The sequence below is a fragment of the Anomaloglossus baeobatrachus genome, chromosome 4 (genome assembly GCF_048569485.1).
Source record: "Anomaloglossus baeobatrachus isolate aAnoBae1 chromosome 4, aAnoBae1.hap1, whole genome shotgun sequence".
Taxonomy (NCBI): Eukaryota; Metazoa; Chordata; class Amphibia; order Anura; family Aromobatidae; genus Anomaloglossus; species Anomaloglossus baeobatrachus.
This window is the reverse complement of record NC_134356.1, coordinates 178187930-178214511: the sequence shown is the minus strand read 5'-3', so window position 1 is coordinate 178214511 and position 26582 is coordinate 178187930. Positions and strand designations below refer to the sequence as shown.

Sequence of the window (26582 nt, the reverse complement as noted above, 5' to 3'; positions counted from 1 at the left end):
CCCACTCCTCCATGCAGATCTTCTCCAAGTTATCTAGGTTCTTTGGGTGTCTCATGTGGACTTTAATCTTGAGCTCCTTCCACAAGTTTTCAATTGGGTTAAGGTCAGGAGACTGACTAGGCCACTGCAACACCTTGATTTTTTCCCTCTTGAACCAGGCCTTGGTTTTCTTGGCTGTGTGCTTTGGGTCGTTGTCTTGTTGGAAGATGAAATGACGACCCATCTTAAGATCCTTGATGGAGGAGCGGAGGTTCTTGGCCAAAATCTCCAGGTAGGCCGTGCTATCCATCTTCCCATGGATGCGGACCAGATGGCCAGGCCCCTTGGCTGAGAAACAGCCCCACAGCATGATTCTGCCACCACCATGCTTGACTGTAGGGATGGTATTCTTGGGGTCATATGCAGTGCCATCCAGTCTCCAAACGTCACGTGTGTGGTTGGCACCAAAGATCTCGATCTTGGTCTCATCAGACCAGAGAACCTTGAACCAGTCTGTCTCAGAGTCCTCCAAGTGATCATGAGCAAACTGTAGACGAGCCTTGACATGACGCTTTGAAAGTAAAGGTACCTTACGGGCTCGTCTGCAACGGAGACCATTGCGGTGGAGTACGTTACTTATGGTATTGACTGAAACCAATGTCCCCACTGCCATGAGATCTTCCCGGAGCTCCTTCCTTGTTGTCCTTGGATTAGCCTTGACTCTTCGGACAAGCCTGGCCTCGGCACGGGTGGAAACTTTCAAAGGCTGTCCAGGCCGTGGAAGGCTAACAGTAGTTCCATAAGCCTTCCACTTCCTCATGATGCTCCCAACAGTGGAGACAGGTAGGCCCAACTCCTTGGAAAGGGTTTGTACCCCTTGCCAGCCTTGTGACCCTCCATTATCTTGTCTCTGATGGCCTTGGAATGCTCCTTTGTCTTTCCCATATTGACCAAGTATGAGTGCTGTTCACAAGTTTGGGGAGGGACTTAATTAGTCAGAAAAGGCTGGAAAAAGAGATAATTAATCCAAACATGTGAAGCTCATTGTTCTTTGTGCCTGAAATACTTCTTAATACTTTAGGGGAACCAAACAGAATTCTTGTGGATTGAGGGGTTGAATAATATATGACCCTCTGAATAAACTTTTCACAATTTAAAAAAAAAAAAAAAGAAATATTCTTTTTTGCTGCAGTGCATTTCACACTTCCAGGCTGATCTACAGTCCAAATGTCACAATGCCAAGTTAATTCCGAATGTGTAAACCTGCTAAATCTGCAGGGGGTTGAATACTACTTGTAGGCACTGTACATTACTGCTTAAAGAAATCTAGGAATAAGAGATATTTAGTATACAAAAATGGCAATTTTTATATCTGTTGGATTGCCTTTCTGTCATTTTATATAAACAGGTATGCAGTTAGTCTATAAGTATGCTATGAGTAAAGACTGTTTAGTCCGAAACTCGTAAGCGATCCCTACCCTGGGGACTGGACTCATATTTTATGATATACTAAAACTTTGAAAACATATATGGATTAAAGAATGTTTTGGTTTTTTTTATCACTGAACTTGTTGCTGGATTACCTACATCGCCCAGAGTTAATTTGAATGTCCTCAACATTTGCATGCAGGGTGAGCTGAAAATTCATTTTTATTTTATATATATATATATATATATATATATATATATATATATATATATATATATATATATATATATATAATATTTAGAAGGTGGCCTGATTCTAATGTATCGGGTATTTTAGAATTTATTGTGTAGTTAATGTATTATGATTTTTGTTATATATATAGATGTTGTTGTGTGTAGTTGCCAAGTGTTTGTGTAGGGCGCTGTAAATGTTCTGGGTGTTGTCTGGGTGTGGGGGTGTGTGAGAGCGGTGTTATTTGTGTGTTGCGTTGTCTGTGTTGCGTTGTTTGTATAGCGCTGTGTGTCTACAGTGTTGTGTGTGTGTGTAGTGCTGTGTGTGTTGCACGGTTTGTGTGGGTGGGTGTGTGTTTGTGTTTTGGGGGGAGGTATGTTTTGTGCAGTGTGTGTGTTGGAGAAGTAGTCCTGGGGAAGAGGAAGATAATAGGAGGAGTAGTCCTGGGGGGAGAGGAGGATAATAGGAGGAGTCCTGGGGGTAGGTGTCTAATAGGTGGAGTAGTCCTGTGGGAGGAGAGTATAGTAGGAGGTGTAGTCCTGGGGATAGTGGAATATAATAGGAGGAGTAGTCCTGGGGGAGGGGAGTATAATAGGAGGAGTAGTCCTGGGAGAGGGGAGTATAATAGGAGGAGTAGTCCTGGGGGGAGGGGAGTATAATAGGTGGAGTAGTCCTGGGAGGGAGGTGTATAGGTGCCCAATGTGTGTGGGGGCGTGGCCAAGCGGGCAAAGTGTGTGGGGGGCGTGGCCGAGCTGAGCCTGAGAGTATACAGATGGCACAGCTGCTGGTTTCTGTTAGGTAAAACATGTTTGAAAAATAAGCGGGGACTTAGAATTTGAGACATATATATACTAGAATATAAGACATATATATATACTAGAATATAAGACATATGTTCAGTTGTTTCACACTTTGAATTAAAACATGTGGAATGAAATATTTATAGTTTTGATGCCTTCAATGTGAATCTACAAGTTTCAGAGTCCTGAAAATAAAGAAAATTCTTTGAATGAGAAGGGGTGTCCAAATCTTTGGTCATATTTATTTATATATATATATATATATATATATATATATATATATATATATATATATATATATATATATATATATATATAATATTTTTACATAGTTACTTAGGTTGAAAAAAGACCTAGGTCCATCTAGTTCAACCTTCCTCCACCAGTTCTACATTTAGTCACTAAGTCATTTATAACCAACAGTGTTATGTATACCGAGGAAATCATCCAGCCCTTTTTTAAAAGCTGTTATAGTATCTGCCATTACTACCTCTTGTGGTAGGGCATTCCACAGTCTGACTGCTCTAACTGTAAAGAACCCTTTCCTATTTAGCTGTTGGAATCGCTTTTCTTCCACTCGCAGTGAGTGCCCCCTGGTCCTTAGTACTGTCTTTGGAAGAAATAAGTCATGTGCCAGTCCTTTATATTGACCACACCTGTATTTATACATATAAATGAGATCTCCTCTGAGACGTCTTTTTTCTAAGCTAAACATATCTTACTTTTTCAACCTGTCATCATATGGGAGGCCTTCCATTCCTTGTAATAGTCTAGTTGCCCGCCTTTGAACTGACTCTAACTTCTGAATGTCCTTTTTAAAATGTGGAGCCCAAAACTGGATCCCGTATTCCAGATGTGGCCTTACAAGTGATTTTATGGAGGGGTAACAATACGTTGGGATCACGGGATCTAATCTCTCTTTTTATACACCCTAAAATCTTGTTTGCTTTAGCAGCTGCTGCTTGACATTGAGTACTGCTGCTCAGCTTATTTGTAATGAGAATACCCAAGTCCTTCTCCTGTTCTGTAGTCCCGAGTTTACTTCCATTTAATGTATACGCAGCTATAGGATTACTCCGTCCTAGGTGCATTACTTTACATTTATCAACATTAAATCTCATTTGCCAAGTATCTGCCCATTCTGACATCTTATCCAGATCTTTTTGTAATATTGTACTATCCAGGTCAGTTTTTAATATCCTATATAGTTTGGTGTCATCGGCAAAGACTGACACTGTACTATCAATCCCATCCACAAGGTCATTAATAAAGAGATTAAAAAGAATCGGTCCAAGCACAGATCCCTGTGGCACCCCACTGCTGACTATAGCCCATTTAGAGAATGTACCATTTATGACTACTCTTTGTTTCCTATCTTTTAGCCAATTCCTTACCCAGTTGCATATTGTGTCCCCTAGTCCTTGCTTCTGGAGCTTTAGTATAAGGCTATTATGTGGTACAGTATCAAATGCCTTTGCAAAGTCCAAATAAATCACATCAGCTGCATTACCAATATCCAGGTTTGAACTTACCCCCTCATAGAACCCCAACAGGTTGGTTAGACACGACTTATCTTTCATGAATCCATGCTGTTTGTCAGTTATTATATTATTTTCTGCAATATATTTTTGCATGTCATCCCTTAAAATGCCCTCAAAAACTTTGCATACTACTGATGTCAGGCTTACTGGACGGTAGTTGCCTGGATCTACCCTCTTACCTTTCTTAAATATCAGTACCACATCAGCAATCCTCCAATCCTGAGGCACCAACCCTGTTACAAGTGAGTCTAAAAAGATGAGATACAGCGGTCTGTCGATTACGGAGCTCAATTCCTTCAATATTCGTGGATGAATGCCATCTGGCCCTGGGGATTTGTCAATGTTTATTTTACTCAGACGTAGGCGTACTTCATCTTGTGTTAAATTAATTATATCGGGTGGTGAACTTTGATTTTTCACTTGTTGAATGATCCCTGGTACAGTCAGTTCCTTGGTGAATACAGATGAGAAATGCCTATTTAATATCTCAGTCTTTTGTTTGTCCTCTATAACTAACTTGTTGTTATATTTTAAGGGGCCGATACTATCCTTTGTTTTCCTTTTGTCATTAATGTATTTATAAAAGATTTTGGGATTTATTTTAATGTCATTGGCGATTTTTGTTTCAGTAGCTAATTTTGCTTGTTTGATTTCTTTTTTACATTTCCTATTGATATCTTTATACTTCTGAAATGCTATTTCTGTATTCTCAGCCTTTAAGATTTTAAATGCCCTTTGTTTTTGTTTTATTATACTTTGTACAGTCTTATTTATCCATAGTGGTTTCTTTTTATTCCTGGACATTTTATTACCAGAGGGTATACGTTTTTTACAGGACTCTAGTAGTATATCCTTAAACTTACCCCATTTATGTTCGGTATCCCCAGTTATTATGACTTTGTCCCAATCTACACATTTAAGCTCCTCCCTTAATTTGTTGAAATCAGCTTTCCTAAAATTCCAGGTTTTAGCATTCCCCCTTTGAAATGTTCTATTGAATATTATGTTGAAGCTTACCATATTATGATCGCTGGTGCCCAAGTGCTCCCGGACCTGTAGATCTGAAATTGTATCCGGTCTATTTGACAGGACCAGATCTAGCAAATTATCTCCCCTGGTCGGTTCACCTACCATCTGAGAGAGGAAATGGTCTTGAATAGTAGATAAGAACTTACATTTTTTAGCACAACCAGAAGATTATATGTCCCACTGTATGTCTGGATAGTTGAAATCCCCCATAATAAGAACCTGATTATTATTATTAGCTGCCTTTTCAATTTGTTCCAGCATTTCACCCTCTATTTGTTGAGGTATGTTAGGAGGCTTATAGCAAACTCCAATTAGCATTTTTCCATTATTCCCCTCCCCATGTACATTTACCCATACTGACTCTACATTGTTGCTGTTCCCCTCAATATATATATATACAGTTAGGTCCAGAAATATTTGGACAGTGACACAATTTTCGCGAGTTGGGCTCTGCATGCCACCACATTGGATTTGAAATGAAACCTCTACAACAGAATTCAAGTGCAGATTGTAACGTTTAATTTGAAGGTTTGAACAAAAATATCTGATAGAAATTGTAGGAATTGTACACATTTCTTTACAAACACTCCACATTTTAGGAGGTCAAAAGTAATTGGACAAATAAACCAAACCCAAACAAAATATTTTTTTCAATATTTTGTTGCGAATCCTTTGGAGGCAATCACTGCCTTAAGTCTGGAACCCATGGACATCACCAAACGCTGGGTTTCCTCCTTCTTAATGCTTTGCCAGGCCTTTACAGCCGCAGCCTTCAGGTCTTGCTTGTTTGTGGGTCTTTCCGTCTTAAGTCTGGATTTGAGCAAGTGAAATGCATGCTCAATTGGGTTAAGATCTGGTGATTGACTTGGCCATTGCAGAATGTTCCACTTTTTTGCACTCATGAACTCCTGGGTAGCTTTGGCTGTATGTTTGGGGTCATTGTCCATCTGTACTATGAAGCGCCGTCCGATCAACTTTGCGGCATTTGGCTGAATCTGGGCTGAAAGTATATCCCGGTACACTTCAGAATTCATCCGGCTACTCTTGTCTGCTGTTATGTCATCAATAAACACAAGTGACCCAGTGCCATTGAAAGCCATGCATGCCCATGCCATCACGTTGCCTCCACCATGTTTTACAGAGGATGTGGTGTGCCTTGGATCATGTGCCGTTCCCTTTCTTCTCCAAACTTTTTTCTTCCCATCATTCTAGTACAGGTTGATCTTTGTCTCATCTGTCCATAGAATACTTTTCCAGAACTGAGCTGGCTTCATGAGGTGTTTTTCAGCAAATTTAACTCTGGCCTGTCTATTTTTGGAATTGATGAATGGTTTGCATCTAGATGTGAACTTTTTGTATTTACTTTCATGGAGTCTTCTCTTTACTGTTGACTTAGAGACAGATACACCTACTTCACTGAGAGTGTTCTGGACTTCAGTTGATGTTGTGAACGGGTTCTTCTTCACCAAAGAAAGTATGCGGCGATCATCCACCACTGTTGTCATCCGTGGACGCCCAGGCCTTTTTGAGTTCCCAAGCTCACCAGTCAATTCCTTTTTTCTCAGAATGTACCCGACTGTTGATTTTGCTACTCCAAGCATGTCTGCTATCTCTCTGATGGATTTTTTCTTTTTTTTCAGCCTCAGGATGTTCTGCTTCACCTCAATTGAGAGTTCCTTAGACCGCATGTTGTCTGGTCACAGCAACAGCTTCCAAATGCAAAACCACACACCTGTAATCAACCCCAGACCTTTTAACTACTTCATTGATTACAGGTTAACGAGGGAGACGCCTTCAGAGTTAATTGCAGCCCTTAGAGTCCCTTGTCCAATTTCTTTTGGTCCCTTGAAAAAGAGGAGGCTATGCATTACACAGCTATGATTCCTAAACCCTTTCTCCGATTTGGATGTGAAAACTCTCATATTGCAGCTGGGAGTGTGCACTTTCAGCCCATATTATATATATAATTGTATCTCTGAACATGTTTTTGTAAACAGCTAAAATAACAAAACTTGTGTCACTGTCCAAATATTTCTGGCCCTTACTGTATATTGTGTGTGTGTGTGTGTAGTATATATAGTGTGTGTGTGTGTGTGTGCGCGCGCGCGTGCGTGCGTGTGTATATATATATATATATATATATATATATATATATATATATATATATATATATATATATATATATATATATATATATATATATATATGATGTGTGTGTATGTATACATATAGATATAAATGGAGAGTATACAGATGGCACAGTTTCTGGTTTGTTAGGTAAAACATGTTTGAAAATAAGCGGGGACTTGTTTTACCTGTTTTAGATGTGGTATGTGCCGATCATTTTCCTGTACGATGAAATACAGACATTACACAGCACATAGCAGGGGCTCATATATAAGATTATCTCAGCACAGGAACATTTTTTTTTTTAAGGCATCAAATTGTGGAAATTACTTTTACTCCTAGATTTATTGATTTAAAATTGTTCATTGGACAACCAATTTATAACATTAATAAAAATTGTTTGTTTTTTTTGCAAATCAAAAGGTCACTAAATGAGAGGTTTTAAGACTAAAATAAAAAATGCAATGATTAATCCCCCCACTTCTTCACTCTTTTTGTGTGTGCATAGTATTTTCTTTTACACTTGATGTAAGCTTCAAACTTGAAGTATTTTTTTCAGTATAATTTCCTCAAGGTTAGACACGTAGCTTCCTTTTCCACACAAAATAGTGTTACCATTCAAATCAACAGGAGGCTTAGATAAAGCATGTCTGAAGCAGTTTTTCTTTGAATTTTAAGGCTGAATGTGTGAACATAACCTTAAAGCCTTTGTGAATCATCATTTCTGAAAGTGCTTTATGGATGTTTTTATAAATGACAGTGCTTAGTCATTGGGGAGAAATTTTAAAGCTGTTTTATTTATTTTATTTAATGCCATTCTTTAAAAAACCCCACTGGAGTTAGATGTGTCTGATTTATTAAAAGGCATATACACATAATAAGCCCTTCTCTTGCTAGTATGGCAACCAATGCGCTGCTGCTGATTTTTACTGTAATTTTTAAATGACAGTAAATTTCCCATAATCGCTGTTGTAAGGTTGCTTTATTATGCCTATGTCATAACTTGTAACTTCAACAGAAGCATAGTTAGTGAGTCAGCTAGTGTGCAGTAACCCATACTAACAGCACACCGTTGGCTCACTGTGACCCATACTATCAGCACACCGGTGGCTCACTGTGACCCATACTATCAGCACACTGGTGGCTGACTTTGACCCATACTATCAGCACACTGGTGGCTCACTGTGACCTATACTATCAGCACACTGGCGGTTCACTGTGACCCATACTATCAGCACACCAATGCCTCACTGTGGCCCATACTATTAGCACACCAGTGGCTCACTGTGACCCATACTATCAATACAATGGCGGCTCACTGTGACTCATACTATCAGCACACCGGTGGCTCACTGTGGCCCATACTATCAGCACACCGGTGGCTCACTGTGACCCATACTATCAGCACACCGGTGGCTCACTGTGACCCATACTATCAGCACACTGGTGGCTCACTGTGACCTATACTATCAGCACACTGGCGGTTCACTGTGACCCATACTATCAGCACACCAATGCCTCACTGTGGCCCATACTATTAGCACACCAGTGGCTCACTGTGACCCATACTATCAATACAATGGCGGCTCACTGTGACTCATACTATCAGCACACCGGTGGCTCACTGTGGCCCATACTATCAGCACACCGGTGGCTCACTGTGACCCATACTATCAGCACACCGGTGGCTCACTGTGACCCATACTATCAGCACACTGGTGGCTCACTGTGACCTATACTATCAGCACACTGGTGGCTCACTGTGACCTATACTATCAGCACACTGGTGGCTGACTTTGACCTATACTATCAGCACACTGGCGGCTCACTGTGACCCACACTATTAGCACACCAGTGGCTCACTGTGACCCATACTGTCAGCACACTGGCGGCTCACTGTGACCCACACTATTAGCACACCAGTGGCTCACTGTGACCCATACTGTCAGCACACTGGCGGCTCACTGTGACTCATACTATCAGCAGAAAGTGTGAGTCACAGTCAGCTACCTATCAGCACACTGGCAGCTACCTGTGACCCATACTATCAATACACTGGCAGCTCACTGTGACCCATACTATCAGCACACCAGTGGCTCACTGTATCTCATACTATCAGCACACCAGTGGCTCACTGTGACCCATACTACCAGCACAATGGCGGCTCACTGTGACTCATATTAGCAGACAGGTAGCTCCCTGTGACCCATACTATCAATACACTGGCAGCTCACTGTAACTCGTACTATGAGTACACTGGTGGCTCACTGTGACCCACACTATCAGCGCACCGGTGGTCTTTACAGGAAATCCATTGTGGCAGGCACTAGAATCATCAGCAGATCCCTGGCTGTTATAGCAATCCAGAAGTACCCCATGATTGTGTTTCAGAGAGTCTGATAAACGCATTGAACAGAATGCAGCCCCCTCATTTGCCAGGTTTGTGAAATTTATTTAACTTGGCAGAGCTTGGCACCATGAACTGTTATGAAAAGTAAATACTCTCTAATGGCCATCTGCAACCAAAAAATGCAAGTTGAGCTCCTGATCCATCATTATAGAGTGAGAACTGAGATGTGACATAATTATTCTATGTCATATGTCGATAAAAGAAGATATTGAGTGAGAACGTAATAACATAAAATATAAATAGACAGTACTTATTTAGTATCGTATCCATAACAATCCAAACTATAAAATGAGCATGGTATTCATCCTGCCCAATAAAACACTAAAAAAGCACCAACATTTCTGTTTTATGATTATTCCGTTAAAAAAGAAAAATTAATAAAAGCAGTAAAAGTCTCAAAAACCCTAAAATTGAACCAATAAAAAGTAAAGTTAAAAAAAACAAGCCCTCATACAGCATTTCCGGAAAAATGTTCGAGTTTCCCCTTTGACTTCCAAATACTCTGTACTAAAGTCGAGGATATACAGTTGGGTCCTGAAATATTTGGACAGTGACTGAATCTTCACGATTTGGCCTCTGCATGCCACTATACTGTATTGACAATGAAATAAGTGCGATGCAATTGAAGTGGAGACTTTCAGGTTTAATTAAAGGGGATGAACAAAAATATCCTGTGGAAACATTTAGGAATTGCAACCATTTTTCTACAACGCCTCCTCATTTCAGGGGCTCAAAAGTAAATGGATAATTTTCCTTTTCCACATATAAAATATTCATTTGTAGTACTTTAAAGAGAATCCTTTGCATGCAATGACTGCTTGAAGTCTGGAAGCCATGAACATCACCAAAAGCGGAGTTTCCTTCTTTGTGATGTTGTGATGCTTTGCAGGCCTTTACTTCAGCTGACTTCAGTTATTGCTTGCATGTGGGTCTTTGTGCCTTTAAGTTTTGTCTTAAGCATGTGAAATGCATGCTCAATTTGCTTGAGAACTGGAGATTAACTCAAACATTTCAGAATATCCCACTTCTTTAGCTTAAAAAAAACTCCTATATGTTTTTTGTAGTATATTTTGGGTCGTTGTCCATCTGTACTGTGAAGCTCCAGCCAATAAACCTTGCTGCATTTGGTTGACCCTGAGCATAAAGTATAGCCCTCTATACTTCAGAAATCCATCTGGATGCTTCGGTCTTCAGTTACATCATCAATAAACATTAGTGCCCCAGTGCCATTTGAGGCCATGCATCCCCATGCCATCACACTGCCTCCACCATGTGTTATAGAGGATGTGTTGTGTTTTGGATCATGACCCATTCCAAACCTTCTCCATACTTTCTTCTTCCCATCATTCTGGTACAGGTTGATCTTAGTTTCATCTGTCCAAAGATTACTTTTCCAGAACTGGGCGGCTTCTTTAGATGTTTTTTGGCAAAGTCTAATCTGGCCTTTTTATTTTTAAGGCTAAGTAATGATTTGGACCTTGTGGCGAACCCTCTGTATTTGCTCCCATGAAGTCTTCACTTTATGGTAGCTACTGAAACCCCTACTTCCTGTAAAGAGTTCTTTGCTTGGGTGGATGTTGAGGGGGTTTTCTTCACCATAGAAAGGATTCTGCAATCATCCACAACTGTTGTCTTACGTTAACTGTGGGGACACAAGGGTCAGCTGATGCTCTCATCCACTGACCTTGCTGTCTTCAGAAAGACTGCATGGACCAGGGCTCATCCCACTGAACACTCACACTCCTTCCCCATGGGCAGAACACTCCTCAGACATCACAGGGTGAGGCAAGAACATAAGATGATACAAGAGAGAGTTTCACCCTTCTGCTGGCCCTCAAAGAATTAGAATCTTTGTGATCTTGGGGCTTACATGGCCATCTATCTGAGCCAGTATTACCCTGCCTTTGGCAGGCACCCACTGAAAGGAGATAGCAGCAAGCTTAGGAAGCTGACCAATCGCAGCAAGATATATAACCAGGCAACTGAATTGTCCCAACCTGGGTTCTCCAAGTGAAATTGTAGGCTCAGCATTGAGCAGTTAAGCATTTCTGTGATGTATAGATAGATCCTATGTTGAAATCCTGTAGAATGAATCTTGAAGAATTTCTGTGATCCTCCTGCTGGTACCGTAGCTTCTAGGATGAAGTCTTGTGGTATTTTCACCTGGTGACAGAAGCAAGACTCTTGTATACCAGTCATTTCTAAATTCAGGGTATTGGGTCTTACAGGATTGGTTAGAGATGGCTGCTGTCTCATTGGTTGCTAGTTAAATCTGGCTGCATAATTTTCCTCTTAATTATGTAGTCAAAGGGGCTGAGGCAATACGCATTTAACAGACAAAAGGGCTATGTTTAGTCTGACATGAGAGAAGGCTAATTTCTCTTGATTTAAAAAAAAAAAACCAAAGGAACCATATGTCTGGCCTAATTATGGACAGTTCACCCCCAACACAGGTGGCCAGGCTCTAAGTCATCACATTGGTGTCCAGGCCTTTTTGAGCTCCCAAGCTGACCAGTGCACTGTTTTTTTTTGAAGAATGTAGCAAACTGTTGATTGGCCATTCCTACCATTTCTGCTATCTCTGATGGATTTCTTCTTTTCAGCCTAATTATGTTCTGTTTCTCTTCCATTGAGAGCTCCCTTGACCGCATGTTGTGGGTTCACAGCAACAGCTTCCAAATGCACGTGCCACACCTGGAATCAGATCCAGACTATTTACCTGCTTCATTGATTTTGGATTAATAAAGGAATAGCCCATTGCAGAGCTTTTGATATTATAATCCAATTACCTTTCGGCCCTTGAAAATGAGGCAGCTACAAATTAAAGAGCTGTAATTCCTAAACCCTTACTCTAATTAAGACAACCCTGAAATTAAAGCTGAGAGTCTGCACTTTAAGCCCATATCGATTGTATAATTGAATCTTGGATATCTTTTGGTAAACAGCTAAAATGCCAAACACTGCCCAAATATTTCTAGACCTAACTGTAAATTTGGAAATCTCGTTAAGCTGAATAAGAATAGTCTCTTATGCAGTACCAATACAGATCTGTTATAAAACAAATAGTTTTGATCTTTTAAAGCTAGTTGCTTTTGAAAGGTGGATGTTCAGTGTTAAGTAGTCTCATGACAAATGTGAGGTGCATTTATTTTTCTGTATGGTATGATGTGGAGTTAATTGGAAATCTAGATTGTTTATTGCTGATGACAAACTTGTAATATAAGAGGATAATCTGCTGGAATTATAACTAAGCTTCACAACTGTCAGTGTACCAAAAATTAAATGTGAAGTTGATGGAAAAAAACACGTTTTTCATCATGGAGATACACAGAAAATTTAGCATGACAATCATAATACGTGTGCATCTTTGAGTGTGCAATATTTCAATAGTAACTATAACTTTGGAGAACAGTGATGTAGAATCCTTCCAAAACGAATGATGATTTTGCTGATTAAAAGCATATATATTTTCTGGCACGGCTTGCAACTTATTATTAGTTAATAACACCTACATGAATAGCTAGAGGGAGTTTGTGCCTGGATTCACAGTTAGTGCACACATGAGCTTTTACTTATTTATAGAAATGGCCAATATTCAGTGTATTCACACATCCATATGTCATGGCCTATGATTCATGAACTTATAGAAGGAATAAGATCTGGCTCAACTGCTAAAGGGTAAAGGAATAACCTCAAGTAAATAAAGTAAAACTACAAGCACACAGGGGAAAAAAAGGAGAATAATGATAAATGCAAACATTTTTTATTGATTTTTTTTTTTCCAAAAAGTGCACCATAACAATAGCAACACCAACGTTTCGGCTGTGAAGGTGATTCATATTTTGCCACTGCCACCACTGTTTAAGAAGAATCCTTGGCATTCTAAGCAGGCGCACTTCCTAGATCATTCCTCCTCTGCTCCGATTTCACATCACTTATGCGATATTGATCACTGCAAAATGTGAAGCACCTTGCTTATTATTCTTGATGGTTGTCCATTGGTGACCCACGTTTTCTTGCACACCTACTTTACACAACAACCTTAAGAAAGGCTTCACAGCTGAAACGTTGGTGTTGCTATTGTTATGGTGCACTTTTTGCAGAAAATCAATAAAGAAAATTTTTGCATTCATCATTATCCTCCTTTTTTCCCCTGTATGCTAGGGTATTTACTTTATTTACTTATGATTCATGAACTTGCTGCGGACCTCGCGACCTGAACTCAGCAGCGTCTTGGGCACATATGGGGCTGTCAAGTTCAGGCCATTAGTTCCGCAGTCAGTCCATGTATCTAGGATTTGTGAATATGACCTGAATGTCAACTGTGTCTTGACTGGTGATTAGTTTACAAACTTTTACTGACAGATGGGAAAGCAATGTGGAGAACCTTGTTCTCTTTACCGTAATAATCAAGCCAAATGGTAGACACCAGGCTCCAAACACTGAGCGCTCAATTCAGCATTGTAGTTCTGCCAGGGTTTTAGCCTGAATACCTCTCAATTGGTGACTTATTGAATTGCGACAAATTTGGCAAACAATTTGCCCCTTTTTTCCAAGTTGTTTTTGTGGATTTTATTATCTTTCTGATTTTTCCATCATTATGGCTTGTTCAGATGTTTTAGACCAGTGTTTCTCAACTTCAGTCCTCAAGACCCACCAACAGATCATGTTTTCAGGTTTTCCTCGATATTGGACAGGGAATAATTCCATCACCTGTGCAACCTTAAGGAAATCCTGAAAGCCTGCTTGAGGAAAACCTGAAAACATGATTTGTTGGTGGGTCTTGAGGACTGGAGTTGAGAAACACTGTTTTAGACAGATTCTTGAAATGCGACGTTTTTAAAAGAAATCTAACGTTTTGTGCAGCTTTACCCATGTTCACTCCTGGAGTGATTTTTTTCATATGCCAGATATTTTGGTGCATTTTTTGCATAATTTTTAGGAACGCATCATTTTTCCCAGTTGTAAGTCTATACTTCCACTATAAGTACTATGACAATTTATGGCTGGAGCCAAAGGTAGCAGCTTCCTTGGATGACAAAGGTATTTGTGGTCCTGAGTGGAGATGAGCGGACCCGTTGAAGTTTGGGTTCGGCGGGTTCAACCGGACTTTAGATTAAGTTCAGTTCGGGACCCGGATTTGACCCTGGACCTCATTCAAACTCACTGATAGGGCAGTTTGACTCTCCACCCCCATACTACCAGTCATAAATAGAGCACTTCCGAAGGTAGGAAGGGCAGGGTTTTTACATTTATTTATTTATTTATTTATTTATTTATTTTTTTACACACTACATTCAATAGGGCTGATTTTACCCCCAGTGCGAGTTGTTGAAACACTGCAAGTGGCTCTCACTGGGCTGAGCACCAAGAACAGCGACGCTTGTTCAAGTGGTTAGCATACGTAAAGCTTGCAGTCTGTGTTTGGTACAAACACAGATCTTTAATGTTCTTGTTCGCTCATCTGTAGCCCTGAGTGTCAAATATTTTGTATAGATAATTTAAAGTTGATCCAAAGGAAATCACATTATACAGCTCATAATTGGCATGAAAAAAATCAACTCCAGGCCACACACAGGTTAATGCATCACACCTTGAACCCTAACTAACCAATAACTAAAATATATCTTTACTGAGGTCTCTCTTCGGCTCTTAACCAGCTCCTTGAAGTCCTTTCTGGATGCCAGTCTTCTTGGGACAGACCACTTGTCTGTCTCCAACTGGTTCACAAGTCACTTGCCCACTCGAGGACACAACCAGCACCTCTCTGCTGTCAGCTCACACTCTAGAGTGGGCCCCAGTATGTGCTCCATGTCTTTTTTAATACATGTATATATCTGTGCGTTGGGGTATATATTACAGCGTGTGGTGTGTTTGATTTTTTTTTTTTTCTAAATTTCCATGGCATAATATGTCTGTGAATGATTATTTTAGTTGAACAGTCTTAAATCATGTTTATACTGTATAAAGGTCTTACGCCATATTTTATGAATGTATTACACTGCAGAAACATTCTTTTTTTTCTAAGTTAAAAGTATTAGCATTTCAGACATTCTGGTTTTGACAGAATGTGGGAAAATAAATTACATTTGTGTAATAGAAATATACTGTATATCATATGTAATGACAGAGATGTCGGCCAACAACCTTGACCTCAAAACCAGAGACTTCTGGGAGCCTGATGGCCAAATCTGACTTTGGAGTGGAAAAGTGCGAATAGCATAGCGTTGTGGTCTGATATTTTAAACGCTTAAAAGATTTGACTACGAATAACGATCTGCCTGATGAAATGCTTGAAGCCTTCAATCTGTTACCCATAAAATGCATTCGGGACTGTTGCCCTGGTTTATTTTAAATCTGTGGTTTGCAGACTGATCTTGAAAACGCGACATGGATGATGCTTTTTTAGTTGTTGGTTTTTTTTTTTAACTTCACCTTTTTAAATCTTTTTATCAAAAGCCGCTAGACACAACGTTATGTCTTGTGTCCATGTGCAACTATATTTTTAGCCAAATTGATGCATTTCATTGATAAATGTGTTGCATAATTTTGGTAGATACCCCCATCTTGATAGATACGAGGTAAGAAGTGTCTAAAATTAATTGGGCATTTAATCTTTTGCCAGTGATCTGCATAACATTGTGTGCTTTTTTTTAAAAAAAAAAAAACAACATATATTTGTTGGAGCCCTAATTTTCTTATGCATTATATATTTGTAAAATGTTTTATTACCATAAGGTTATAGACCTATAAAACAACAAGTGGAGCCTTTACTTACCTCTTCTTAGTACAGCGCTGCCTCTCCACCACCAATCTGGCCTTTGTAGATAGGCTGCATGGTGCCTGATATGGAATAGTAATTTCACCGCTGACCCTCGGCAAATCCTGGCCTCCCTGGCAATGTGCAGAGAAGTCAGGAGTATGCACCCTGGGTTAATCGGTGCACTATGCATGTCCAGGAAGGCAGCAGTGATGCAGGTCTCAGCCAGCTGTGAGATTCGCAAAGAGGCAGTGAATTCTGCTGGATCCCTTTGTTCGCACAGTGCGCTGATAGATCCGGTGAGTGCACACCCAGCTTACTGCACCTTCTCAGTAAGGCTAACCTCACATCAGTGGTATTTTGCCGAAAAACCGGATCCGTTACAAATGCGTTTCAGTTCAATTCATTTCCAATGGAATCGCGGCAAGATACGGTCACATGCAGTTGTGTATGACGCACGCAACCGTATGTGACCGCAACTTGCCGTGATTCCAAATGAATTGAGCTAAAAACATTTGTAACGGATCCGGTTTTGCTGCAAAATACCGCTGCTGTGAGGTGAGCCTTAGGCAGAGAATTGCAAAGAGCTGGCGGTGACGTTGCATTTGAAAGTCATGTCACTCATGTCCACTGGAGCATGATAACATAATTAATTAGTCTGGGAAAAACAATGCACCACAACTAGTCAACCACTAATCATATCACAAGCCCAGTAATAAAATTGATTTTAGGCTTATTAAAAAAATCAATATGCCACGAAAAGGAGCTTGTTAGGAAGTATATAAAGCAGGGGTTGGGAACCTATGGCTCGCGAGCCAGATGTGGCTCTTTTGATGGCTGCATCTGTCGCAGACAAATCTTTAACAAAAAAAATACCATATTTTCCTGTTTGTAAGACGCACTCTTTTCCTCCAAAACTTGGGGAAAAATGGGGGTGCGTCTTACAAACCACATATGGTTTACCGGGTCGGTGATACTGCGAGCTCGTGGGGTGTTGCGGCAGTGATCACCATTGATCTGCCGGGGCGGACTGCGGGCTGCCTTGAATGTCCCACAGTTGACAAGATCGACTTCAAGAAAGAGTCCCCATAGGCAGCGCATGCGCAGATAGGACTTCGCCGCCATTTACTTCAAGTCCATCTCCTTGATCTGCGCACACGCTGTGGCCATTTTCTTGAAGTCGATCTTGTAAATTGCAGGAGATTCAAATCAGCTCGCCAGCCGATCAATGCGCCCGCCGCTGTTTCATTACACGAGCCCGCAATATCGCCAACCCCCCGCTGCCACACATGACTCCCCCTCTTCCAAACCTGCCGGCAGATCAATGATGCCCGCTGTCGTGACACCCCATGAGCCTGCAGCAGTATTGCCGACCCTCCACACACTGATCCTCTTGAGCCGCGACACCCCCTCCTTCGTGCCCGCAGCATCACCTACCCTGCCTCCTGGGACCTTCTGATCCGCTGCACCACCGCCGCTCTCCCCTGGTGAGTTAATATAAGAGGCACATTAATGGCAAGAAGCACTTTATTCATCATTGGTTAGCAACAGCATGACAACGTTATTAAAAAGAATTCAGACACTTATTGTACTTTTAAAAGTGTTTTAAACATATTGTATGGCACTCACGAAATTACATTTTAAAATATGTGGCGTTTATGGCTCTCTCAGCCAAAAAGGTTCCCGACCCCTGATAAAAAGGGGTCTATGAACACATGGTGACAATTTGAGGGGCCTAGGATAGCAGACAGGTTACCTTTTATTGAATTTCAATGTTGCATGAATTTTCTTAACTAATCTCCTTTTCTCAGATACATTTTTTGATACGTGTTTGATTTCCTTTCAGAAGAGAAGAGGAACAGTGTCAATTCGAGTGCAGAGTCGGTCAGTTCATCTAACGCAAATAGCTCTGTGAACTCCAGCTGTGTTCAGCGCACCAACATGAATAATCTCAACTCCAGTGATCCTGACCTGGAAGTCATCAAAGTTAGCAGGCCAAATTCTCTGTAAGTGCTAGGACATGCTTAGCCAATCAGTCTGGCACAGCAGTCCTCATCTTCTCATTTTTGGCTTGTGATGAGATGATCATTTTCTAAAGCTGAAAGCTGTTGCCTCAAGTCTGCAATAGTAATATTGATCTGGAGCGGCCATTGTAAACTGAAAATATTTTAACTTGAGACCATTGCTTATGTCAACTTAAAATAAAAAATAATTAGGTGGGTGAACAGATAGGTGGAAAACCAGTACAGATAAAGCTTTCCTATATAAGTAAACCTAGCTAAGGAGAAGCATTTGTGCAGGGGGCATTTTTGCAGATTTTAAACAAGTGCTTATTTTAATAAGTGCACAGCACTTATCCTGGCCCTTCTTATAATCGTAAGTTCAATTCCTTCCCTGGCATACTCAGAAAACCCCTAAATCTCATTAATATTCCTTGCATGCCTTCCGTCTCCGTTAATTGTGCCCTTTGGAATCCACGCACAGTGTGTAACAAGCTCTCCTTCATTCATGACTTCTTCCTTTCCAATTCCCTTAACCTCCTGGCTCTTACCGAGACCTGGATTCAGCAGTCAGACACTACCGCTGCTGCTGCTGCTCTCTCATATGGTGGCCTACAATTTTCTCACACCCCTAGACTTGAAAACAGATCAGGTGGAGGTGTTGGTCTGCTGCTGTCTCCAAACTGCACTTTTCAGGTCATCCCTCCTGTCCCCTCACTTATCTTCCCTTCTTTTGGGGTCCACACTGTCAGGCTTTACAGACCCTTCTCCCTGCAAGTAGTAGCTGTGTATCACCCTCTAGGCCCAACCAGTCAGTTCTTGGATCATTTTGCCACCTGGCTTCCACATTTCCTAGCCTATGACCTCCCCACTCTTGTCATGGGGGACTTTAACATCCCTATTGATGATCCCCTCTCCCCAGCTGCCGCTCCTCTTTTATCTCTTACCTCCTCTCTTGGCCTTTCACAACTAACTAACTCTCCTACTCATGAAGGCGGGAATACGCTGGACCTGGTCTTCTCCCGCCTCTGCTACTAACTCCCCCCTCCCACTCTCTGACCATAACCTTCTTTCATTCTTTGTCAACCAACTCAGGACACCCCCACTTACCTCCCATATAGGAATATACACGCCAATAACACCCAGAAATTTCTGAAGAAATTGAAGGCATCATCATTTACCGAAATATCTTCCCTCTCATGTCCTGACTCTGCTGTAAAACATTATAAGGAAACCCTGAAGAGCGCCCTAGGTGAAGCTGCTCCTGCTATATGCAGAGCAACTCGGCGCCGATGGCAGCAGCCCTGGCAAACTGTGCAAAAGGCTTTCTCCAGTAGTGCTCCAGGTGCGCTCTTCCCCTTACGGTCGGGGTTCCTCAGGGTTCAGTCCTAGGCCCCTCCTTTTCTCTATATACACTGCCACTATTGGACAAATGGTCAGCAAATTTGGTTTCCAGCACCATCTCTATGCTGATGATACCCAACTGTACGCATCTTCTCCTAACATCACCCCTGCATTATTACAAAATACTACCGATTGTGTCTCCGCTGTCTCCAATATGATGTCCTCCCTCTATCTAAAACTGAACCTGTCAAAACTGAACTCCTCATGTTTCCTCCCTCCCCCAAGCTTTCGAAACCCAATATTACCATTTCTGTGTGTGGATCTATCATTACGCCCCGGCAGCACGCCCGCTGTCTTGGGCTTATATTTGACTTCGATCTCTCCTTCACTCCCCATATTCGTTCACTCGCTCATTCATGTTAATTCCACCTCAAAAACATCTCTAGAATTCAACCTTTTCTTACCGCTGACTCTGCAAAAACTCTTACTGTCGCTCTCATTCATTCTTGCCTGGATTATTGTAATTCTTTACTAATTGGTTTCCATGTTACTAAACGCTCCCCTCTCCAATCCTTTCTGAATGCTGCAGCCAGGATCATTTTCCTTTCCAACCACTTCACTGACGCCTATGCTATGTGCCAGTCATTGCACTGGTTGCCTATCCGCTACAGAATCCAACATAGTTATCACTCTCACTCACAAAGCTCTCCACGGTTCTGTACCACCCTACATCTCCTCCCTTATCTCTGTCTATCACCCCACCCGTGCCCTCCGCTCTGCTAACGACCTAAAGCCTGCTTTACACGAGACGACCGATCGTGTGATTTTTTTTTTTTTTTTTTTTTTTTAATCCAATACGTCACGCCCATGTCTTTTTTTTTTTTTTTTGATCGCACATAGGTTGTTGTCTATGCATCACACGTTTTGTTTTGATCAACGACCCAATAGCGATCAGCGATCTATTGATTGTCCATGGCGGTCGTGCCAAAGGCTTCACACATGTTTTGTTTTAGTCAATCTGTCTTTTGTAGGGGCGTTTTTATGTAAACTATACACCCCTCTGTGACGTTGTCTATAATCTATCACGCCCAGAACCTTGTTTTCCAGCACACTCCTGTCTTTATTCTTTGGCTGATTGGTTGGCTTTAATATAAATCGTCTCTTGTGCGTCTGTCCTTGTTGTCTCGTTTTTCCCTTGTATCTGCGAACATTTTTTCCTGGCATCCTTCTCTTTGAGAATTTTGTTTGTCTTGCATCAAAGGTTTTTTGGGGGGTTTTTTGGGTTTGTTTTTTTAATGTTAGGTTTTAAAATTGTTCAAATAATATTTTGTTTAGGAAAAATGTTTTCCTTATTTTTGTTAATTTTTTAAGCAAAGGGTTTTACCTTTTATTTATTCAATTGATATTGACATTTTATGTTGTTTTACATAAAAAAAAAATAAAAAAAAAAACTTACCACAAATACGGTTGCAAAAGGACACAAGCGGAGGAATCCTGAAAAAAAGAAATAAGTAACACTGTACGATTATACACACTGCGCCAAGGCTACCCAGAATGGACGAAATTCAGAACACTAGCTGTGGCTTTTATTTCATGATTAGCAAATCAATACGCATCAGCGACAACCAATCACAACATATTAGGCGTGTCTATTTAAAATTGCAACTACGCCCAGGACGCTGATGACGTTTCAAAAAAACGATGAAGAAGGACGATGAACTTATCAATGTGTCGTTCTGAAAGCCAAAAATAAACGATATTATGGAAATGAGCGACGAGTACACGATGGCCGATTTTATAACAATTGTTGATCGTTTGGAATCGCACAGAGGTGACATATGCAAAGATGTCGTTACGAACGGCGGAAGTGTGTCACGAAAACCGTGACCCCAACGATGCATCGCACAATAGATTGACTCGTGTAAAGCAGCCTTAAGACTGACATTCTCAACAACTCGAACCTCCCACTCCTGTCTTCAAGATTTGTCACGAGCTGCGCCAATGCTCTGGAACACACTACCAAGAACAATCCGATTAATTCCCAACATCCACACCTTTAAGCGGGCCCTAAAAACGCATTTCTTTAGAGTAGCCTATCATCTCACCGCCCTGATCTAATCTAGTCCCTTTCTGCCCTTCATCAAATTTACTTCCAATTCTTGTCCCCTGTATCTTCTGGTTCCTTCATCTTTATGTACTTTTTTACACTCTGTACCTGTATAAATTCTGGCTGGCGATTGGTCCATGCAGCTGGTTTTGAACCCCCTATTAAATCGATGGCTGGACCATATATGACAAGATTTTCTCCCCCCCATTCTTCTTTTGTGCCTCCCCTATTTCCTCATAGACTGTAAGCTTACGAGCTGGGCCCTAAGGCTATGTGCGCACGTTGCATACTAGCCCTGCAGAAATTTCTGCAGCGATCTGAAGAGCACACGTGCGCTTCAAATCGCTGCAGAAAATGTCCGTAGAGAAAAAAAAAAGCCGATTCCATGCGCTCTGCCTGCAGCTCCTGCCATAGACAGAGCAGGAGCTGCCGGCAAAGCGCACGGAAGAAGTGACATGTCACTAGAACGCAGCGCTTCGGGCAGCAGCCGAAGCGCTGCGCTCTAAGACGCCACGTGCGCACGGCCCCTGCACGACCTCCATAGACTGTGCAGGGGACGCAGGACGCATGCAGGTACGCTGCGCTACAAAGCGCAGCGTAACTGCATGTATTTACGCAACGTGCGCACATAGCCTAACTCCTCTTGGTATCTGAATTGTGTTATTTGTATTGTCTCATATTGTCTTTACATGTCCCCTCTGAATTGTAAAGCGCTGCGGAATATGTTGGCGCTATAGAAATAAAAATGATTATTATTATTATTATAAGCCTTCCATTTAACAGTCATATAAGTCAATGACCCCTTGAAAAAGCCAGCTAGTATTTGTGATATGCATGGGGGCAGGATTGCCTGCCATTTTCTCTCTACTAGTATTTCTAATGAAATACAATGAAATACAATCTTTACTGTAACTCCTCCACTTTTGTGGTTTATGCCATTGTGACTACGGTTGGGTTTTTCATTATTTACTCCTTTTTAGGTCTATTTCCATGATAGATCTTTGTCTTTATTGATTGGCATTTGACAGCAAGTTTCATTTTGTGTGTTGAATTCTCTGTATTTTACCTTGGAGATGTTTCTCCAGGTGGGGTGGTTTCTCATTTCATGTTAGTCATTGTGTGATTCACAGCTATGTCTGTTTTTTAGATATTTTTTATTCCTTACTTGTCTTTGCATTAAATAAATATGCTGGAATACCTTTATCATTGCACTGTGTAGTGGAATTAACTATCTCTTATGAAGCTTAGGGTCCCGTTACACATAGCGACGTACCAGCGATCCCACCAGCGATCTGACCTGGCAGGGATCGCTGGTACGTCACTACATGGTCGCTGTTTTGCTGTCAATCAGACAGATCTCCACAGCGACCAGCCACCAGTGACCCGTGTAACGACGGCTCCCTGCAGACTCAGAACCGATGCTCATTGGTCTCCCGCCATCAAATACACGGATGCGTGCTGCACAGCGGGGGACCAACTAGCAAAAAAGGTCCTGATCGTTTTGTCATGATCAGCGACCTCGCAGCAGGGGCCCGCTCGCTGCTGCTTGTCACACACAGCGATATCGCTGGCGAGGTCGCTGATACGTCACAAAACCTGTGACGTTTCAGCGATCTCACTAGTGATCTCGCTATGTGTGTCAGGGGCTTTAGCCACAGGCTGCACTTCATAGGAACAGAAAGATTTGGCAATTGTGGTCTTTAGAAGGACATTGACTTCCTTGGTGATGTATGAGATACCTGTGGTTCCTTGCATTCAAGTCACAACCAATTAAATGCTGCTATAAGATAAGAGATTAATCTTAGCACCTAAATGGTTTAAAAGCAAAGGAGATAGCTTCAGTCTGTGCTGTTAGAGGCTTCTGCCAACTGTATAAGGTTAGGTTCGCACATTGCGTCTTTTTGACGCTGCGTTTTTGGCCGCTAAAAACGCACCTGCGATGAAAAAACGCATCAAAAAACGCATGCGTTTTTGCCGCGATTTGGTGCGTTTTTGGCTGCGTTTTGCTGCGTTTTTGATCTCTGCGTTTTGCTGCGTTTTTCAAATGCATTGCATGGGCGGAAAACGCAGAAAAACGCAGGAAAGAACTGACATGTCCATTTTTTTTTTTTAACTCAAAAACGCAGGTAAAAAAAACAGATGTGTGCGGACAGCAAAAATGAAAACTCATAGACTTTGCTGGGGAAGCAAAGTCCTGCAGTTTTGAGGCCAAAAACGCACCCGAAAAACGCGCAAAAACGCTGCGAAAAACGCACTGTGTGCACATAGCCTTATCTGTTTGTAGTGTTATCAGATCCAGAGCTGTTCCATATACCCAAACCCAATGTAGGACGTACAAACCAAAAAGAGAGGTCATACAATATAATATACAGGGTGGGCCATAAATATGGATACACCCTGATAAAATGCAAGTGGTTACTGATATCACCTTACCTTTTGTGCATAATAGTACATATTATGGGCAAAATATTTGAGGCCGGGTGACGCCCATGGTGGCCATCTGCAAAGCTGCCATTTTGAATTCAACTTTACTTTTTTCAATGGGAAGGTGGTCATGGGACACATCAAACACATAGAGAATTGCACAAGAAAAACAATGGTGTACTTTTTTTTTTTTTTTTTTTTTTTTTTAACGTAGCTTTATTCATTATTGAGTTATTGTCACGTTTGTAACCTGGAGCAATGACCGTAAACCACTAAAGGATGTCATCAAAGTGCTGCCCATTTTGTTGAATTGTCAACGCAATTCTTTTCTCCCACTCTTAATACATCGAGAGCAACACTGGAGATCCAGGATGTGGGGCACCTGAAACAACGGATACAGGAGGCCTGTGGTAGCATTTATTCTACGGTATTGCTCTCGGTGTGTCAAGAGTGGGAGAAGAGAATTGCGTTGACAGTTCAACACAATGGGCAGCACTTTGAGCACATCCTCCATGTCACAAACGTGTCAATAACTCGATAATGAATAAAGCTACGTTACAAATGAGCACACCATTGTTTTTCTTTGGCAATTCTCTGTGTTTGATGTGTCGCATGACCCCTTTCCCAATGAAAATAGTAAAGTTGAATTCAAAATGGCGGCTTTGCAGATGGGAGTCACCCGCCCTCAAATGTTTTGCCCCTCCCATGTACTAATATGAACAAATGGTAAAGTGATGTCAGCAATCACTTCCATTTTATCAGGGTGTATCCAGGTTTATGGCCCACCCCATAGAACACAGTGCGATCTGCTGTCGATTAAAGGTAGTCTCTCTACAACATAACCCTGCAGTTATGTACAAAGCTCACTTAAAAGCAGATATTAGTAGATTTTTTCAAGATGTGCAATGTTCATATACATAACCATTATCTTCGGTTCTTTCAAAAATACTGAAAAAGACTTATGCAATGTTTGTCATCCACAAATGTGTTAAAAATGAGTATTTAGCTATTATGGCTTTTTTCAGCCATCATGCCATTTTTTATGCATTTCAATATAACACTCCAGCATGCTCCTTGTGTACGTGACCATCATTAGTGATACTTTTTATATGAGTTTGATTCATTTATTAGTTAATACTAGCATGCTTTAGGTTTCAAATACCTAATATGTGTGGGTTGCAGTGTTTCCTTTTATATTCTTATTTTTTTTTCAGTTTGCTCTGTGACCATAGGGATATTTTTAGAAAACTTTTATTGACTTATGCCTGGGTCCATACAGATATAATTTGCTAATACTGTAAATTAATTCCCTTTGCACAGTTGGGGTCTGTTGAGGGTTTGTACATTCATCAGGGTATACGCTCAGTTTAACACCCTTTGCTGCGTATTGGTGCATGATATACCTTCTTTTTTTATTATTCATGTATTTTTTCATATCCATGTTTAGGAAGCCTGAGGGTAGATTTTTAAGGCAATATAATAATATAGGAAAATCTGCCCTGCTTTTCTGTCCTGCCCTTTGTCTGCTTTTTCACAGAATGCCCAGTTATGTCCCTTCAATGGAGAATTAATAGGGAAGACAGAAAAAACAATTAGCACTCACCGATAGTTGCTGTGAAAAATGTGAATATTTTATTCACATGTGCAGGTTAACATGCTGTGAGACGGAACAGCACGTCAGACGATGGCCGTTTCGCACCCTATACTGGTGCTTCGACTGGTCAGACCTTGGCTCACAGTATGTTAACCTGCACATGTGAATAAAATATCCACATTTTTCACAGCAACTATCGGTGAGTGCTATTCGTTTTTTCTGTCTTTATCTACTGTGGATTTTGTTGTGCTTTTGAATTTGCACCCCGTAGCTGTGGAGAACTTTTTCTAGTGGCTCTGTTGCCATCAGATTGCTGCAAATAACCAGCGGTAAAACGCGAAGTATGAACATGGACTGAAACATATGCACTCTATATACTGAGTAGTGCCCTGTCCTTCTTGCCTTTATTGAATCATTAGACAGGTGTCTAATGATTGCATTCCCATGTACAGATTTCAATTTAGAGAGGTTTTCTGGGACACCGCTACATTTTCTCAGGGATTGTATCATGCAAAATTCTTACACTGTGCAACATACACATGTTAGGACTCCATTCTGCTTGCCAGTTCGAGTGGTAACCATGACCTTTCAGAAAAGCAGGAAGACACTGCTGTTGTCAAGTGACTACATATACAGTATATCTCAAAAGTCAGTACTCCCCTCACCTTTTTGTAAATATTTATTATATATTTTCATGGGACAACACTGAAGATCTGACATTTTGATATATTGTAAATTTCTCAGTGTACAGCTTGTGTAAATTTGGTGTGCCCGCTAAATAACAATACAAAGGTATTTATGTCAAAA

General features: G+C 41.1%; 1 protein-coding gene across 2 annotated transcripts in view; it reads left to right on the top strand.

Moving 5' to 3' along the window:
• Positions 1 to 26582, top strand: part of ARHGAP26 (Rho GTPase activating protein 26) — a 577725-nt gene that overhangs the window by 416906 nt on the left and 134237 nt on the right. For both annotated transcript variants that reach the window (XM_075344594.1, XM_075344593.1), the window contains exon 20: positions 18153 to 18312. In XM_075344594.1, the coding sequence (XP_075200709.1) occupies positions 18153 to 18312 (160 nt within the window). The remainder of the gene's footprint in view (positions 1 to 18152; positions 18313 to 26582) is intronic.